Here is a 20,602-nt window from a genome sequence, read left to right as displayed (position 1 = left end):
CACTGCCTGTCTAAATCACTGATCATGCTTTGCAATTCATCTCGTGACTCAGCAACTGACACCATACTTCAAGGCCGATCGACATTGCGAAATGTTGCTTCAATAATGCTGTGAGAATTTTACGTACTGTACAGCGAAAAAAAAAGAGTGCTGCATTAGTTGCACAACTGCACGTATTCTTGCGAATTCAAGGGGCCAATGAAGTCAATGGCCACTTGTCCCAAACAGCGATTGGATATCAGCCTGTAGTTTCAGAAAGTAACAACGGCCAGATACAAAACACGCTTTAATTTCGGCCACGCAACTGACTTTGTGCAAGGGTAGCAAGACATTAGTACAGTATAATTGTGCAGATATCAGAAGCTAATGCAAAGCAGTATGACTCGGGTACTTTTGTGCGTATTTTCAACTCTGTATTAGTGATGCAGAAGCGAAGGTTCCTGGACATCCGCCACCATGATGTACTTCCTCACATGCAACCAGCAATCGTAATTCAGTTCGTCCAGCTGCATCTGGCCGTCACGGCGGGTGCAGCATTCGACCCTGTACATAACGACGCAGGCCGCCCTCAAGAAGCCATTCATGTCGCTGATGGTGTACAACGCCCGCCTTATCACTGCCTTAGCTTCGTCACACTTCACAGCAGCCCTATCTGCTACCATTTCTGCGAGCTTCGGATGATCGGACACAAACTCCAGGGCACGCGCGCAATGGCTTGTCATGTCGCCCAGCACGAATCTGATTGCCCGGATGAGGAGGCTGGAGTTGCGCCTCGTTACCTCCTGCACTGTGAAGTGTTCTTCTTTGGCTTCATCACAATAGGGCACGTGGACTCGATTGAGGTTGTAACTACCAGTGACGACTGGTGCCAGGTGCTGCAAGAAGCCAAGATTAGTGTTGTTTTCACAATCTACTTTCACGTCATGGAGATATGCACCACGCACTGCGAATTCAGCGAGTAATGCGCAGTCGGCATTGGAAAAATCAAAGTCTATCAGGGTTACAGCGTTGAGGTTGGCGTTCAACGAAACTGCTTCGACAACTGAACTTTGGGCTTTCGAAAGAATCGAATTCGCTTCATTGTGACTATATCCCATCAACCGCAGCCAAAGCTCTTTAAGATTGGCAGCTCCTGCTATAAACGCAGAGAGGTAGGAGTGAACTTCGTTCATGTATTCTGAATCTATCATGAAGAAGGCTGACCTAATGTGCCCGCAGGACCCGAGGATCTCTAACGTAGGGCAAGGGTCGCAGACCACGCGAAGTGTATCCAAAGATACGGCCGTAACTTCCGGGCAGTCGGGAATATCCCCGAATGTGATGTAATCCACATAGTGGTTCTTGATGACCACCCTTTGCGAGAGACCACACTCTCGAATCGTTCCGCAAATTTCCTTCAGGTCACATGCCGAGGGGAGGTTCAGAACGGTGACTCGAGTGAGGGTGGTATTGTGCATCAAGGCACGGAAAAAAGCGTGGCAGTCTGCCTCTTGCAACTCGAGAAAGTCGACGGTCAGCGACTCAAGGACTGAGTTGTGTTTCAATGCAGGCAGCCAGGACATTGTTTTTTGCCGGTTGCCTCTCACCAATCTGGCACAGAGTGCTAATTGGTCTTCCAGCGGCTCCATCGGCCAAGTCAAGCTCAGCTCCCTTAGGGTTCTGTTCCGGGCGACCACTTGAGCGAAAATATCAATATCTTCAGCTCCAAGGTACCATGTCACAACAGTCAATTCCTCTAACATTGTCATTGTAGAGATGGCACTGACAAGGTTTCGCAAAATGGCTGTCTCTGATTCACATCGTGATCTGAGAGCAAGTGACTTGATCGTCGGATTGTTCTGCAAGTAATCGGCAAAACAATCCAGCCGGAAGACGCCTTTCGAAACTGAGAGGCTAGTCACGGTGTTGCTCCGGCTGAGCTGTGCGATGAATTCCATAGCTGCTTTCTCATTCAATTCCAAGTGTGCCACGTCAATGGTTACTAGCCTGGCCGCCGCGCAGCCGACAGGAAATGTCCTGACAAACAAATAGTCATATCTCATGCGCCAATTTAGGAAGAGGAGCTCTTCGATCTGCGTCATTGTCTTGATGAGTTGGAGCACCCGTTCATGAATGCACTCTTCCTCCTTGCTGACAACTGCTTCGCAGCAGAGGACGAGCAACTTTTTCACACCATGGCTGCGTGTCAGGGCCTCTGCCAGGAGCTCACATCTGGCGACGTAGCAGGTCAGTTCGACACACACGAGGCATCTATGGTGCGTGAACAGCCAATGCAGGAGATGAATAGCAACGCGTGCGGAATGCAGCATTTGCAAGTGGTGTTCATGCGGGAAGGATTCGAGCGCCACCAGTCGCACGTCGCCAAGGTTGACTTCATCCTCCCGCAGTTGGAGGCCCAAGTGGCACAGGACGGCGTTGAAGGCTTCCAGGCGCCCCAACAACTGGCAGACGGATCTATGGCCAATACGAGTGCAGGAGATACACAGCTCAGAGGGAAGAACCTGGACTGTACTCCAAATAACGACCATGCCTGGAACTTGAGCCTCTTTCCGTGGCGTCCTTTCCAAGGCAGGCAGGTAGCTCGTGACACGGAGCTGCACAAAAAAAAGAAAGAAATATTCTTGTCACGCAGATTGATGATGATCATTATGATTTTTTTTATGGCGAAGGATCTCTGTGAGCAAAGAGCGCCATGGCACAAGGTTTATTCAAGTCAAGGTGGGGTCAAAGAACCATTTCCCAAGCATTTCTCTCTAAAGCCGAGGACCAGGCAGGGCAAAGCTTGTACCCATGGTATCACCGGTGGGCACCCGGTGGCACTGGGGATCGAACCCCGCAACTCCCGCATCCATCCGAGGCGGATGCACAAACCGCTAGGCCACCACTGCGGTCGTCACGCAGATTGGCATACTCAAATCCCCAGCTTTCTTAACGTGCCCTCTTAGTATTTCAATCAATATATCCTACGAGAACCCCAAGAGCGAGGCGTGTAATCGCAGTCACACTGAAGAAGTGGTTTCTTAACATGATGGCTAACTGCAACGTTGATCAGTCAGTTGAAGCCCACACAGGTTTAATGTGTCTTGCCTTGTCGTAAGCGCTTGTCTCGCGGTGATCAAAACCTGTTTGTCTATAAAAAGACGTTTATCTGTTATTTACTTATACTTTGTAGGTTCGCAAAGACATCGATTAAGGCGCCAATAAAAAAAATCAAATTGCAAAAACAGCTGAACTCTTTCCCTACTGCAACCACTGGCCATAGCTATATAGACCACTAACTGTATATGCGAACACGAATTTCAGAGGCTTCCGCGACGTTTCTGAACATGTTATTCAATCAATCAGTTTATTTCGTATTAAAAAACACTCTGCAAGTTCAGGTCTACCAAAGCCTGGCAAGCAGCGAAAATTCGCGTGCAGTGCTTTATATATACATAAAAAAGGAAAAATACGTAAATAACAAAAAGTAAACAAAAAGTAAAACAAACAACAGACCAATGTTGCCAGTTAATTCGAAAAATAGCCGGATGCTTCAAACACTCTAAAAACCCACAGTATGTCAACACCTACAGGAGATTAGAAGCAGAGGACAATGTGACCATAAAGGGGTTAACGAGACGAGAAAGGCGAGAAATTGCTGCATAGCAAAAATTCTAACGTAAAATTCATAGTCAGGTGAAAACAGATGAGCGCAGTGGTTCCTTTAGTTTATAATTCCTATTTAGACAAGATGCACTTGAAGGCAGCGCAGTTAATAATGCAGGCACATATATAGAAACGTAAGTTCTTTTACCATAACGAGTGGGACAGCGCGGAATGGTATTCCTATTTTTCGGCCTGGGGCATATACTGGGAATCTACTGAACTTTATGCACAGTGGACCGCAAATCTTTCAGCAAAACTGTTTCAAATATAAGAGAAATAAAGTTTGGGGGTCTTAGAAGACAAAAAACAGCACAATCCTTTGAAGGCTGTAACTCATAAGCACTCTTTTTTTTACGATTGAGCGCAAGATGGAGTTGTCTTTCTTGCCAATTAAGTGCACAGTGCCCGTAAACTGTTTCGCCATATCTTAAAATACTATAACTCAGGGCTGTATGATAGTTTTTCTAGCGAAAAATTCCATATAGTATCTAACACTCAACACAAGACAGGAAACAGCCCGTAATTTCTGACAGACATTAAGGTGAGAATTCGTGGTATACCACTATCAAACAGCAAACCAAGATATTTTACACGGAAAGCACAAACCAACGGTGCACAAGAGCACGGGACACAGTCACATGTATGTAAAAGTACACAACGGCCCAGGGTCCCTTTCTTTAATGGGTTACAGAAGGATATCAGCTGAGTTTTGGATACCTTAATAGCGTAACCCGCTGATAAAAAAGTGACTGTTGGTGCTCTTGGAAACAACGACGCTAAGTGCGTGTGCTTTATAAAGCCCCAGGTTGTAGAGAACCTCTCTGCGCTCCACAGTTGTTTGTGGAGACATTCCCGTAACATTAGGTAGAGGTGCCGGGTAATGACACCACCCGGCACGCCCACAAGCTGGATCTACGCAATGGTCGTCACCGTGGTACCATCGCGATGACTACCGAAGCAGCTCCATCCACGCCAACATTACCGACTGTCATTGTGGCCTGGCCCACTCTCACGACTCGGGCACCTTCTGCGGCACCGACGACGTGGATATCGAGGACTGGACTCTCGCTTTATGAGCGTCTCTGCAAGCATAAGCAAGTGGGACGCTATGTGAAATTAAGACGAAAGCCTGTAAGCGCGCTATACTCGCGGTGATGGTGTCCGTCCTGCTCACCGTGGCGCAGTGTCAGCTGCTACCCTTTCCCTCACAAGCGCATCCTCCTCCCACCCCCTACAGCAGGCGGCGCATGCGCACCTGCGCATAGCCACAGTGCCGTCAGTCGCGCTGCTCGCCTCAGTGGCAGCTGTGGCGCGCGGCGCACGCACAGTTGTCTAGCAACCGTGTAGCAACAGGCAGTCGAGGTGCCAGTAATCAGGAAGGCTTTCGCGATGCACACTTTAGGCCCACAAAGTGTCCCCGTAGTTTTTTAACCGCACGCGAATGGTTCCGAAACCACCAAGATACTACATCACATGCTAACAGAAGATCCGAGACTTGTTTGGGAAGGCCGTTGGACGGCAGCTCGCTGCTAAGAAATTCCTGCTAACGCCCAAACGTCTACGGAATCTTACCTTTCCTATATTCAGGATGTCTTGGCCCTGTGCCGAAAAGCTGATCAAGAAATGTCCGAGGCAGATAAGGTGGGGCACATACTAAAAGCAATTGCTGACGACGCCTTCAACCCCTCTCCTCTTCAAGGACTGCTCCACGGTTGATTCCGTGCTAGATTTGAACAGGTCAAACACCACAGAACTGTGCACCGTTTTGGGCTTTTATACTAAACACAGCTGCAAGTTCCTCGTGCGAGGATCTACAGAATTTATGGCAGCCTTCTAGCACCGACAACTAGGCTCGGATCGTGTGCTGCGAATTAGAGGCCCTGGCTCTCATTGCCCCCACACCGCCTTCCGCGGACAACACGATTCAGTTCGACGTTCGACAGAAGGTTGCAAACATTGGCGCTCTCTTTAGCCGCACAATGGAAAACCTGGGTTCGAGCCCCGTCCCTCCTGTGGTCGCTATGGCTACGCCCACCATCACCTTCATGGCCCGTTACCGCTACCGTAATCCGGCGGAGTGGCGTAGCCCTGACGTTCGGGCCATCTGGTTCAGGTGCTCGCGGGCCGGTCACATCTCTCGTCACTGCGGTAGCCGTTGATACTCTCCTCCCCGTTCTTTCTCCTACGTTGACCGTCGTGCCAACTACGGATCCCGTCGCTTCACGTACGGCTGAGTCACCCCGCGCCGAGACCACACCGCCTGATGATGGGCCCTGCCGCTCACCTTCTCCGCAAACCCGCCGTTCCCGTTCCACCCTTCCTCGCCGCAGCTCCTCCCCATCTTCCGCCTAGCCGACGCAGCTCCCAGAGCTGACGCAGCATTGATGCCGCGGTCAGAAAATCCTGTTGTAACCAATGCTAGTCCCTGTTCTCTTTGCCGTCTTTGTGGATGATGTTCCTGTCCCAGCCTTCATTACCACTGGGGCCCAAGTATCCATCCGTCCTTAGCGCATCTTTTCGCCGCCACCCCAAGAAAGTGATGACCGCTCCCGCTTCGCAAACAGTTCGCGTCGCCGATGGCAGTACTGGAAAAGTTGGAAAATTGGTTTTTGGAGAAAGGAAATGGCGCAGTATCTGTGTCACATCTGGGCGGACACCTGAAACGCCGTAAGGGAAGGGATAAAGGAGGGACAGAAAAGGAAAAAAAAGGGTGCCGTAGTGGAGGGATCCGGAATAATTTCGACCACCTGGGATCTTTAACGTACTGACATCGCACAGCACACGGGCGCCTTTGTGTTTCGCCTCAATCGAAACGCGGGCGCAGCGGTTGGGTTCGCACCAGGGTACTCCGGATACAGTACTGCTGCCGTTACTGGAATGTTCCGTTATTGGAATGTGTACTGCCCGAGTATCCTTTGCCGGACATAACATTCCGGTTCACTTCACTGTCCTTCACCAGTGCCCTCACGACGTGGTCCTCGCTCTGGTCTTCGTAACAGCCCACTCTGCCCTTATCGACTCCTCTAGCGGCAGTTTTCGACTTGACTTGCCCGTATGCTCTGACGCCTTATCCAGCCCTACCCGCCTTTGCTCCTCGGACTGCACTTGCCTGCCCCCTGACTCTGCTGACTACCTCCCTATGCTGCCTTTTCCACCTCTTCCTGACGGAGACTACGTTGCTTGACCCATTACCGACGATGTTCTACACAGTAATGTCATTCTCCCGCACCTCGTTGTGCGCATCACCAGGCGTCGCAGCGGCTACTGTCAAATTTCTGTCGGCGAAGGGGACCATGAGACGATCGCTTTCGCCGGCCCAGACGGTCGCTACCAATTTAAACTAATCTCTTTGGCCTTTGTAACACCCCTGCCACATTTGAACGCATGATGGACTTGCTGTTGCGCGGCTTTAAGTGGACAGCTTGTCTATGCTACTTGGACGATGTGAATGTTTTCTTGCCTACATTTTACAGCCACCTGCATCGATTTTCGTCCACCCTTGCGCTCTTACGCCACGCAGGCCTTCAGTTTAACTCAAAGAAAAGCAGTTTTGTTCACCACGAACTTAAAGTTCTCGACCACTTGGTTAATGTTGCTGGCGTTCAGCCCCATCCCGACAAAGTCCGTCCCGTCAGTGCATTTCCCACTTTCCGTTCGTTGAGTGACGTGCGCAGTTTCATCGGGTTGTGTTCCTATTTTCACCGTTTTGTCCCGAATTTCGCTGAAGTCGCCCGCCCTCTCACCAATCTGCTGAAGACGTTCCTTTCGATAGGGGCACTCAGCACGCTGACACTTTCTCAAGCCTAATTGCTGTCCTCACCAACCCACCTGTTTTGGCTCACTTCGACCGTTCCGCACCTATGAAACTCCGCACAGACGCCAGCGGCCACGGGATTGGCGCTATCGCTGATCAGCGGCAACGCGGCCACCACTGCGTGATCGCCTATGCCAGCCGCCCACTTTCTTCACCGGAGAATTACTCTATCACAGAGCGGGGGTGACTGGCCGTCGATTGGGCCATTGTGAAATTACGCCCTTACTTGTTTGGCCCACTGTTCACCGTTGTAACCGACCACCACGCTTTTTACAGGCTCTCTTCCCTCTAGGACACTACTGGCCGCCTTGGGCGCTGGGAATTGCGCTTTGCAAGAGCACACATTTCCTGTCATGCAAAAATCCGGGCCGCTTCGTCACGATGCAGACTGCTTGTCCAGTAATCCCTTTGATCTTCCTTCCACCAGAGACTGTGACGCCTATGTCTTCTCTATATCTGCCTTCTCACACACTGCTGACAAACAGCGCCTGGATCTCACCTTACGCTCCATCATCGGCCGTCGCAACACCGACCGCCCTGACCCTTCCCTTGCCATGTTCGTCACTGACGGGAGCCCACTCTAGCGCCGTAGTATGCGCCCTGATGGCGCTGTGCTCTTGCTTATCATCCCTCAGCACCTGCGTTCTAACACCGTCGAATAATTCCACTACGCTCCGGCGGCTGGTCACCTTGGTGTACGCCCGCCTGCGTCGGAGTTCCTTCTGGCCTCGCCTCTACCGCTCTGTCCAACGCTATGTGGCCGCTTGCGAACGCTGTCAACGCAGAAAGAAGCCCTCGGCTCTGCCTTCCGGCCACTTGCAGCCGATAGCCAACCCAGCCGAGCCGTTTTCTCGTGTTGGCCTTCACTTGCTTGGCCCGTTCCCAGTGTCCACACTGGGTAACAAATGGATCGCCGTCGCCACCGGCTATGCCACGCGGTACGCGATCAGGCGCGCCCTCCCGACCAGCTGCTCTAGTGACGTAGCTGACTTCCTTCTACGCGACGTCCTCCTACACCACGGCACGCCCAGACAACTACTCACCGACCGTGGCCGCTGCTTCGTCTCCAGAGTGATTGACGAAATTCTTCATTCGTGCTCCGTTCGACACCGATTCACCACGGCTTATCACCCTCAGACGAACGCCCTTACGGAACGTCTCAACAGCACGCTCACTGACATGCTCTCTATGTACGTTTCTGGCCATCACCTCATAACTCTTCTCGTCATGATACCACTAGGTACTCGCCCTTCTATCTTCTTTTGGGACGAGACCCATAAATAACCTTCGATAAGTTACTGCGCGCCGCCGTCGACTCCTTCACTACTTATGCTCGTGACGCCATCGCCCGAGCCGTCGCCACCCGCCAGGTTGCTCGTCAGTGACTGTGTGCCTCTCAGGGGCCACAAACACGCCGCTACGACAGTATCCACCGTGGTGTGCACTGTCCACCCGGCTCTCTTGTCCTCCTCTGGCTCCCGTCCCGTCGTGTGGGCTGGTGCGCAAAACTTGTGCCTCGTTACACGGGCCCTTATCGTGTTTACGCCAGATGACAGATGTGACATACAAGATTGCCCCGCTCCATCATAAGAGCCTCTCCGCTGCACCTCCTTCCAAATTGTGCGCGTTGCTCGCCTTAAGCCATACCATTCCCACTCCACCTCGCCTTCACCGAGACAGTGACTTCGCCGCGGGGGTAGTGTTATCTGCTCAAAAAGAAGTGGCTATCGGTGCTCTTGGAGACGACGACGCTGTGTGTGTGTGAGCGTTCGCAATGCCCCAGGTCGTACAGTGCATCTCTACGCTGCACAACTTTGTGTGGATGCCTTTCCGTAACAATATTGATAAGATTTAACAGTACAGTACACAACAAAGGTTAGGGACTATCACCCGAAGGAAAATATACACACATCAATACACGGAAAATTATATATACATGTTGGAGCACCGCAGAGTAACCAACCAAACCTGATTAAAGACAAGGAGCCTTCATTAGTTACTCTGCATAAACCTCTCGAGCAGCAGTAATCCTCGCAGATTGCTTGACATGTTTAAGCAATTCGCTCTATATAAGAGCAGCGCTCAACTGCAACCACCTTTTTCCATGTACGTTGTGGCATGCAGGTAAGTGAAAACTGTGCCTTGTTGCTGCCCTAGTTTTTCTTTGTGGTAATGGAAACGTGTTCACCGAGAATGCTTCATTCGTTTGTGTGAACGAATCGTGTCACCGGTTCACATTAAAGCTTCCTAACGCTTTGGCACAGGAGAGCCATTTATGTAAAGGATGAATAAGATGGGCTTGAGGACTGAGCCGTGCGGTACACGTGGTAAGACTGTTTGCGAACTAGATAGGAAATCGTTTAGTGTCGTCAGTTGCTTGCGGTCTGACAAGTAACTTTTCAGCTGCTTATATATTTGACCTCTGATACAATATGTGTAATATATTTGAACTCTGAAACTATATGCGCACAGCTTCTCAAGTAGAAATGCATAGGTGACAGCACCAAATGCTCTTTTGATCGCCAAGTAGACCACTATGGCAATATTAAGCTCCAGTGAAGCGCTCCCGCATGACCCCCAGGTGAACACCGTTCGCCCAGCCGCGGACCAGCGAAGCAGGGCGCGCCAGTCTTCGGGACGGCTTCATCGTGGTCCTCCTGTTATCGGACTGTCGCAGTGCCCTGTGAACAAATTGCGTTGTTTTTGTGTCGTCTGTCTCGTTTGTTGCATGGTGCAGCTTAGGTACAATATCTCTGTTATATTGTACTCCTCTCTTGTGTTACTCTGCATGCATTGCATTTTAATGTAGACCACCTAGTAAACGTACACGCCCTTACGGGTTAGTACAAATTTTTCTGTGTCGTCTCTGCTTGATGAAGTTTTTTTTTGTATGTGAACCTTTCACTTCGACCCTTTATCTGGCTTGCAACCTGCGAATGCTGCGCACCAAACGATCACCCCTTTTCACTTGGTAGCTGGTTTCTGGCTGAGATTGTCATGCTGAGTCGAGGGTATCTTTGAGACCGAGACCGCTACCCCGACGCGCTCCAAGGGTGTCTGGGAGTACACGCTAAAGTGCGCGAAGTTAACAGTAACAGCAAAGAGCCTCTGAACCGTAACATATGAAGTTTATTTAAAACAGCCACCAGCCTCAAACTCATAAGCCTTGAAGCTTGAAAACTAAGGGTTTTTTTTCTATTGGTTCTGTTTCCCGCGCACTCACGATTTCTGCACCGCTTGTGAAAACTGAGGATCGTGTAGGTTAATGACCACCTCCGCTTGCGTGGCACATGCCCTGAAACGGGGCAAGTCTAGTGACTCAGCTGTGTCCACGGTAGACTTTGTCGACGATCTCGGCATTATACCGCTATCAGAATGCTGCATCATCATCCGATCATAGTTCAGAGGGCAACAAAGACGCGAGGACCGTCCCAGAACATCGCTGGCAGCACCGTGCTTAGTTTCTTAATTTGGCCCGTTTTGCTCTGCTCAGCGGATGTTTTTGGTTTGGTTTTTAGAGGGTTTAAAGTCCCAAAGCGGCTCAGGCTATGAGGGACGCCGTAGTGGGGGACTCCGGATAACTTCGACCGCCTGGGATTCTTTAACGTGCACTGACATCACACAGTACACGGGCCTCTAGAATTTCGCCTCCATCGAAATTCGACCGCTGTCAGTACGCTTTTCAAAACATCCGGTAAAACCGCCGCTGTGGATCAGTGGTTATGGTGCCCGACTCCTCACCCGAAAGTCCTGGGTTCGATCCCGACCGCCGCGCACGGTATCTAACTCAGGACTTTCGGGGCAGCATCCGGGATCAAACCCACGTCATTTGTGTCAGCAGTCGAGCACCATAACCACTGATCCACGGTGCCGGATTTGGGGGAGGTTTTGAAAAGGGTACTGGCGTTAGCGGTGTTATTTGTCACATCGGTATTATTTTCACATTATTTGGACAATATTTGATACCACCTACGCTTCGAAGGGTTCGGCCGACTATTTCTCCCTCTGAAGGGCCGAAATATAGGGTCTAAAGTGATTGTGTTCTTGACGGAGAACTACGAGTTAGAAGTGATTTCTTTTTCAAAAGTACTGTCTATGCCATAGGAAGATATTCTTATTTTACAACTTCTTTAAGTTCCTTTTTCGTTTTGGACACAAGCATATCTTTCCAGGTTCTGTTCAAACGTTATTTAAAACTTTCATTTCGCAAATAAAGTAAAGTAATAAAAATAAAACACTTTAACAAGCTCTTATTATGTGAGGGTGTTTATTATCTTCATTTTGATATTTTGGATTGAAAAGGGCCACAAATGGGCTTCTACCGCACGAGGCGGATTTAACGTTGTTGACGGCGGAACTTATCGCTGATTCATCAGAGCAACGGTGGTCAAGACCCTTTTCCCAAGCATCTCACCCAGAAGAGCCGAGCACCAGGCTGAGGGAAATCTTGTGCCCATTAAAACCGGTGGGTACCCGGCGGCACCGGGGATCGAACCCAGCACCTCCCGAATGCGAGGAGGATGCTCTACCACAAGGATTATCTTCATATCATCATATCATTTTGATATTTTGGATTAAACTTTAAGCCCTCTGATATTTAAGCTCTTGAATCAACAGAATGTAATGAAAGCTCAGGAAATAGGTCCGTTTTTCGCACGAGTAGGAAAGAATTAGTTTGAAATAAATATATGCGAATTGCATAGAAGAGATAAGGTTTTTTTAACTCGCACGAACACATGTTGTCGTAGAGTAACGCTAAGGCGAAAAACGAAAATATAATAGACCGAAAACATGAACAAACGTAAATTGTGGCGTTTGACGTCCCGAAGTGTCACACGGGCTATGAAAGGAAGCAGTAGTGGATGATTCCCGATTAACCTATATAGACCACCTGGACTTCTTTTAACATGCTCTGACATCGCACAGCACAGGGGTGTGTTTGTATTTCGCCTTCATCGAAATACGGCTGCCGCGGCCAGGACCGAACCCGCGACCAATGCCTCGAAATCAGAACGCCAAAGCCACTAAGGCACAACAGCTGGTCAGAAACAATAAAGTACACTCTGTCATTCTAGGAAAAACAGCGCACACAGGACAGGGACCAAGGGAAGAACCGACGACACGAGCGCTGGAACCTTTGAAATGCTTTACCAGTTTATCGTGAAGTGAATGGCGGTTGGATGTGAAAGTGAATTGTTCATAGAGATCATTCAAATATTTGTTGGCACGAGGCAACCCAGCTTAATTGGCAGCTTTTGTTCCCAGTTAGATCGGCCTAAAACTGAAAGCAATATGAAGTCGTCTAGTCATGTCCGAAGGTCGTCGGATCAGCAAGGCATGTGGCGCTGTGTCATGGATACATCTGTGATTGAGTTAAAAGGGGGACATGATGCGCGCGTCCTACGATTCGAGTGAAATGTGTGGTGTGATATGTTTTGTTAGAATTTCTTATCTTCTCTTTTCAATTCAAGGTCGGTGATTTACTGCGTCAAAAAAATTCTTTTCAATTTTCTAGGGTTTGGCATAGTAAAACCAGGACAGGAGAAAAGTCATTAGCATGTGCGAAAAGTTCGGGTCGCAAGCCCGCGAGGTGTACCGCGCAGTGCAATTCCTTTATCTCACTGGTAGTGACATACTGTCGATTCACTAGGCATTGTAACAGGACGGGCACTTGCGAACCAAGGATACCAAGCGAAAACAGGAGAATAGCAACATTCTCGAACTATACCGACAAAGTAAGTAAGTATGCACCGAGAACAGAAAGCTAATAAAGAGCGAATTTAGTCAGGCACTTAAAAAAGCATTATTGGCACACAAATACGTAGGTTACATTATTGATCTGAAAACACCGCGTACATTTGACAGGTTACTCACATGATTAGATTAACACCACAAAAAACAACGAAGTAATGAAATAAAATATTTCTTTAGAATGTTGTTACTAACCTAGGCTGAGGCTTGAAATCTGTTGTTAGGAGCGCGAGCAATTCTGTAATAATTTCACAGGAATGTCAAACATGAAGCACCGGTAGCAATGGAATGACATTCTTTCATCTTATTACTGTCTGTGGACAAAAAAATGAGCATTTGTAAAAATAAGTGCGGTATGAGTGCTCTATTTTTCTCCCTGAATGCTTATGGCCTATCGCTCTCGGCTCTGAAACTAGGATTCTGGACTTATCAACAAAAAAAAAAAAGAAAACACTCAACGACCAAGGCAGGGTTAACGCGAGAAAATTGGCATGTACGAGGGTGGCGCTGGTGAACACTCTCAACCTCAGGTTACACCCACATAAATAGTAACAAAAGTAAGACTGAACGGCCGCTGCCGTAGCTCGGTTGGTAGAGCACTGGACGCGAAATTCGGAGGCCGTGGGTTAGGATCCCACCGGCAGCATGTGGTCGTTTCTTCGTCTACTTCCTTATCAACTACCTTCAAGCGATAAAATAATAAACTACTAATCTCTAGGGCTGTGCGAATAGTGCTCTTTCCAAAACGAACCATTTTGAAAGAAGCACGAATATTGTAGCTAAATACCGAATCGAATATTAGAACTAAAATTCGCTGCTTGTGCGAATATTCGCACAGAACGAGCAATCGTTCGAAACATTGAAGCGACACTTGTGGCACTGCTCGTGTACGATGCCATCTGTTTAAAAGCTGTGAAGTTGGAGCTATTGCTGCTAAAAGACGGAACACTCATCTCAACTAACGAATCGCAGCGCGAAGTCGCTATTATATTAAATCTAAGACAACCAAGTCATATATAGGAAAACTAACATTTGCTTGGTTTGGTCAAGGACACTTTTCTTAAGAATTGCACTCCAGAAGAGCCGAGCACCAGCCCGGAGGAACCCTTGTACCCATTAGAAAACCGGTGAGTACCCGGCGGCCCTAGAGCCGCACCGCAAGAACTGAGACTAGTGGCAGTTACGTATGAGCAATGGCCTCCGAGATCGAGCTTCATGGCAAGGTTTTTCTGAATTTGCCTCAACCCTTCCGCGTTGTCCAGTCTGAGAGGCCTTGCACAAGCATCATGAACGCCACAACAAAAATGGACTGCGTCCAGGCGCTCCGCCATTGTTTTTTACGGAAGGATGATCCGCTGAGTCGGTCTAGGCCGTTTCGTCGAATAAACATACGGCGGCCTTTATTCGAACCTCCTGCCACTGTTGGAAAACTATTCGAAGAGTTGTGAACATATTCGATTTGTTTCGAATAATTTTTAAATATACCGTTTGATTCGTTCAAATAACCGAATAGAAGGATAATCAAATCGATACTCAAAATTTTCAATTATTCGCACAAACCTACTAATTTCACATTGATGAAAACCACAAATAAAAAACAATACAAGATTCCATTATTCTCCTTGCTTTCGTGAGTGCTCGCTTTCTTCGTAAGTAAGTCGTATGAGCTCCTCGTTTCCGTTCCGCTGTCTGCACGTAAGCCAGCCTTTCTCGAGGAATTTTATCTATGCCCAAGTAGTACGAGGACAAGAAGCATAGAAACGAATACAACACCACGGGCACGTTCGTTTCACCGCCTCTTCTCTTCGTCGTAATCGCGCTGCCTTAATTTCTCTCGAAAATGGACCAACTACCCCGCAAGAACTTTCAAATGCAGGTAGCCTTCCCGACACACGGGGTGATTAGGTATGAGAAGACGGGAAAAAGGAATCTGCGGTGATGAGCGGGAGTGGAGGAGGGCAGAGAGAAACGACAACTGAGACCGCTTCATAAAGAAGACGCATGCGAAGAGGCTTTCAGAAACGAACAGTACTGGAGACGGTATGCGGAACGGAGAGTCAAGTGCATGGACGACGCATGCAGAGCGGACGCCGTCCCTGAGTCAGGGAAATCAACGAACCCCGAGTGGTTCACTAAATAACCGGCGCGAAGCGGTAGCGCTAGGTTGTGCCTGAGCATAAGAGCACGCAATATGGTCCCGTACCGAACGGAGTACATAAACTGCAGAGCCACCAGGAAAGGTCACTTGAAGAAGAATGCGGGCTCACTCCGGCGCGCGCGATGGCCGCTGCAAAGCGAGGAAGCCGCACAGGAGACATGCGCGACAGCGCAGGAGCAACGGTGGGAGAGCGCCGGGAAGGCCGCAGAGATGGCCGAAAGCAGGTGATGGGAGAACAGAAGTTCGCCTGGTTCTCTGTATCTCTCGAGTAGAGCGTCGCAATCACGGCACAATGCACGCACATATAGCGTGTCATATTTATTAATATAAACAGCGCGCACGGAAAGGGTTCGCTGCAGCACGAAGGGGGGAAGCCGCCTCTCGGCGGGCCGCGCACACCCGACGCGAACGCGGAGGAGCCGACGATCAGAGCAGCGGCAGCTACGCAGCAGAGGGAACGAGGACGCAGCCGCCTCGCTCGGCAGCTCGTCAGACGAAGGCCGATCGGAGCACCCCGCAAGCGGCGAGCATTCTTGCGAGGGGGTCGAGGGTAGGTGCAACCGTGACTGCAGGCAATGAGGGCAATGCAGTGTTCTACGAGCCAATCCTTTTCAATCCAACTGATTCGTTCGCAGTAGGTCGAACTGTGTCGAAAATACATAGCGTAGCATGCAACTGAATCGAAAAGAAATGAACTCACGGCTACTGATGCTGGTTTCACGGTCGGAGAATGCGCAGCAGGTCGAGTCACACGGCGACATACACCCGCCTTCGCGAGGGAACAAAGATTTCGACGCTACTCTCTGAGCCTCACGTGACAATCGTGGAGGATCATGGGAAATTAGTTCCACACACAGCCATATCACATGGTGTCACAAGTCACGTGGTGGACGAGCGGTAGTTTCTAGTGGATCTCTTCGTGATGCCGTAGTGATCCGTTTCGTACTTTTGCGGCGTTGCTCTTCCCAGTAGCCGCCCAAATTAGAAGCGCACACGCAACATACACGGCGCCTAAAACCCCGACCAGGCTGTTAATGAAGCTCTGTTAACGTGCTGATCGCAATTAGGTCGAGTTTCCACTCACGCAAGCATTATAAGAGAAAACTCGACTTTTTTTGTGTCGCGTGGTTAAGCGGTTGTGAATGACTTCATGCGTGTTCGGGAGTGGAGGGAAGACGTGCACTACTGTCTCTACCCTTGGTGCAACTTTTCTCCCTAGTGCAAACATATAGACGGCGATCAACATTAAAATTTTACTCATTTAATGAAATTATGCCCTGATTAAGACGTGAAATGCTCCTCTGCGCAATTAGATATGCGGCCGGGAACACAAAATGGGATGATAGTTGTCACCGTCAGGCAACAAGTTCCCCCACGTATATTAATTAATGAACTTTTCGCCATTCTGGCTAGCGTCAATGCTTTTACTCGAAACATAGAGGCGGTCACATTTCTATTCTATACACCATTTGGTAGAATTCTTCCAGAGCACGCGTTTTGAGCTAGTTGCAACCAAACTTTCCACTAATTTCGCGTAATTCCACATGCAAGGCAGCGGCCGTCGACGCGAAACATCTCTGAAGCCTGATGCAGCTGTCGCTTCAGGCGTTTCTTCTTTTTCGATAGCCGAAACTGAAACTGAAACAGTTATCGCTTTCGCCCATCGTTACGGGCTGTTTGAACAGGAAACTCCGCGTCATGCCGATAGGGGTAAGGCGCCGGTCGTCACCGCCTTGCATGTGCAATTGCGCGAATCGAGCTGAAAATACATTTGTAGGCGAATGGCGGAACACGCGGCGTGCTAACAGAATTCTAGCCAGATGAATTTTCAAGGAATTCGACTCCAACTTAGATTAAATTGAAACATGCTCTCCTAACTGTTACCGTGTGCCGTGTTACCGATAGCGTTACCGTAGACCCCACCACCCACCGCCAATCCTCATTTGCAGATCGCCTCGGCGGCGACAGATGGCGCCAGGTACCCAGCATCTGCACGCATGCCTCCCGCATGGGGACCAATCGGCGCGTTCTCACTGGCAGTGGGCGGGATCCCGTTACTCTGGTAACGGTAACGCTGTACGCGGTATGCTAAAAGTGTCATTATTCCTCTGTAACAATGCACCACCGTGGTCGCATAACTTATTCTGAACGCCTAACCCTAGGAAATATTTAAAGCTTAATTTTGATCACTCTGTAAACCGAGCGTCAAATGAAACGTCAAGCCAATGAAAATGGAAACAGAAAAAACGGCATATTTCAGCTAAAGGAGCATAGTGCCTAGATTTTCTGTTGTACGCTGCAAAAGAGATAGCGAGGAAGTTTTTATGAGCCGAGCCTATATTTCTTCTGCATAACTTAATGTTTTTGCTTCCTTGCGTTACTGTTTTGTTTGTCCTCTTCATGTTCAAGCTGGCGCTCATGGTGTATGGTTGGGTATCAGAACGATGCCGGCGTGGAGCTCGCTGCCGCCATCTGTGCCGGCAGCGGCTTGCCACGCCTCTTCCCGCTTGTGTCGCAAGGAAAGCAACTCCAGCCGTAACCAGTTCAAGAATGTCGTCGAGGTACACTTCAGTAGAAGAACGTAAACACGCAAACTATATTTCAATACAACTCAAGAACAAAGCGACTTTTCCCCGACAAAGGACACCTTTCCAACCAATGGCGTCGCCCAATTCCCATGACCCTGCTATATTTAGCGTGACAATGCAGGCAGGGCCGGATAAAAGGGAATAGTCGCCCGGAATAGTGGAAGTGCGTCCTTCGTTGCGGAAAGGCCGCTTTGTACTTGAGTTGTATCCGACTATAATAGAGGCTGTTGCGACTGGTGGTTCAATTCTCATCATCGTTGTGCGGTCAGTGACGGGAAAGAAGGCTGTCTGAAGGAATGGCATACCGTGCTTTGCGAAAAGAATTTTGATACAGTCTCTACCAGGACATAACACAGGAGTTTGGTGCGGGTGACAAAAGCATCCTGGCAGCTCGAGAACGGTCCTCGCCAGGTGAGGGACGCTGGTCCCGCTCACCGTGCGACTCTCCCCACGGGTTATTCACCCTTGCTCTATATAGGTTTATAAAACTCGCCGTAGGATGCCCAGTAATGCCCTGGTCCACTCCCGCTTCTGTGGTGCGCCCAGCACGCTCCGACTATCCCCGAGCGCCGACTGGGAGGCAGACATCGTGGCGCCGCCGAACTGATTCGCTTAGCTCCAAAGCGGTCTGCATCCCCCGCGGAGCGGTTGGCTCCATGACAAGGCTTAAGGAGGCTATTATGCTTCGCGCTCTGTAGATTTAACGAGGTAGCGTTAAGACCTAGCGTTGCCCACAAAATATGGCGTCGTACGACTCCGGCAGGTGGTGCCCAGAGAGCAACATAGGAGACAGGTGCGCCACCTAGGTCGCGAGACCTTGCGTCGTCATCACACCTGCCCAACGGATAGTGAGCAAACTGCCCAATCGTCTCACCCTTGCCCTGCAACCTCGGACGCCGTGATACGGCTGGCTTCCCCGCATGCCTACGCCGATAGGGGCACATATACATTCTTATATTAATGCAAAGCTGCCCTCGTATATCGTTGCCCTCCTCCCGGGCTCGGCGGATCACCCATGTGCGTGACTTCATTTTGTCCCCATCTAAATGCAGCCGCCGCAACGGAGGTTCGGTCCCACGAATTCCCACGAATATGGGCTCCGTAGCCGAACGCCATAGCCTATGAGCCGTAGCGGCTGTTAGAGGATAAGGAGTGTATAAGGTACAGACAGGGTAATGGATTCAGAAGTTCCCTCGTCCAATGTTGCGTGGCAAGACATTGTATGGCGGCCTGTGGTCCCGCTATGTCCTGGAACTATTTACGGCCCAGACGGCTCCGAGGGAGCTGGCTTCGTTGCAGACGCTGTGCACTGGTTAACTGAAAACGCGTCCTCCTCGGACACTTAACATGTGTACTAGGGCCGAAAAGCCCTTCTGACTCCTACACCCTCGCCCCCTTTTCTGGATGGCACTAGAGCTGGTCTTATTTTGTCAACCCTAGGCTTGGTTATGTGTTCACGGCTTCCGGAAACGCGACTGCCAATCATCGAGGAATTCTTCCAGCAGCGAACGAAAAGAGCATCTCGTGGAATCAGTTTCGACCTCCCAAGCAAACACTGCAAAATTACTCTTGAGAAGAAATTACATTACTAATTACTTTCCTAAAAATCTCGAGTTTAATGAAATTCAATGAGAAAAAATTGCTGTTAATAAGTAAAGGCAATAGTTTACAGTAAAAGATATGCGAAGCTGCTTGGAGGTCTGGCAACGCCGCGCCCGTAGATTCTGGTTGCCATCTTGGCTCGTCTTCCCGTCGCCGTTTTCTATTTCATATCCGTCGTCGCTTTAATTCCCATTGATCTGGAGGAAAACCAACGGCCGCATTTCCAATGGCAAGAGCTGCACTCTTCTCTAACTCTAATAGTCCTCACTCATTTGTAGCCAAAGTTACAGACGTGTGTGTCTATGTTGTCTCCGTTTGGCGGATTAGTGCCGAACTTTGCTGTAAGCTTCGCAAAGTAACCACGCCAGTTGCGAACTTTTCCCTCCGTAATTCCAGCTCGCAACGCATCTATCCTCTTGCGACGTGCACCTTCTCATCCAAGACGCTCTCCTCACCAGTGAACTTCTCGCGCTGTCGCGTTGCTTTCAAGACGTCAACGTGGGTGCGACTTCCTCACGACTAACTATCGACAGACTTCAGTGCACTTCAGCTAAGCCACACGGGCATCACGGGTTGTTTCGACTCTCCCGTCCTTACTGGCGGGTGATTTAACACCGACGACAATCAAACGCTACTGTTGCGAGATTTTATGTCTGAATTTCACAACGTCATAACAGCCAGCAACGTTCTACAGCCGACATCAAAAGCAGCAGATGCATCAGGCACTAGCCAGAAGTGGTTGAAGCACTTCACCCACCAAGCGACCTTGCTCGCCGTTCTAAACAACGGCACGAAAGATGAGCGCGACAATTGGAATGAATAAAAGCGAGCGAGTGGCAAGGCACTCCGAAATGCAGTGCATTCTTTATGCACTGCGTTGATTATAACGCGCTGAAATCCTGCAAAAGAAAATTATCTGCAGTACTTTGGAAAACAGTAGAGAACAGAAGCGTAAAATATAGAATGGAGTCCTTCTGAGAATCGGAATTCAAATACAGCGCTTCACGGATACGAGGTTCCTATATGCTTTTAAGGCGGAAACTT

General features: G+C 49.5%; 1 protein-coding gene across 1 annotated transcript; it reads right to left on the bottom strand.

Moving 5' to 3' along the window:
• Positions 1-267: 267 nt before the first annotated feature.
• LOC144132815 (uncharacterized) lies at positions 268-16,144 on the bottom strand. Its single transcript, XM_077665478.1, has 2 exons — positions 16,069-16,144; positions 268-2,594 (listed from the first exon to the last, which is right to left on the bottom strand). Exon 2 carries the CDS (start codon positions 2,526-2,528, stop codon positions 417-419), a length of 2,112 nt encoding a protein of 703 aa, XP_077521604.1. The 5' UTR covers positions 2,529-2,594; positions 16,069-16,144; the 3' UTR covers positions 268-416.
• Positions 16,145-20,602: the final 4,458 nt, after the last annotated feature.

Source organism: Amblyomma americanum, chromosome 5 (assembly GCF_052857255.1).
Source record: "Amblyomma americanum isolate KBUSLIRL-KWMA chromosome 5, ASM5285725v1, whole genome shotgun sequence".
NCBI classification, from domain to species: Eukaryota; Metazoa; Arthropoda; class Arachnida; order Ixodida; family Ixodidae; genus Amblyomma; species Amblyomma americanum.
This window is presented reverse-complemented; position numbering and strand designations above follow the sequence as displayed.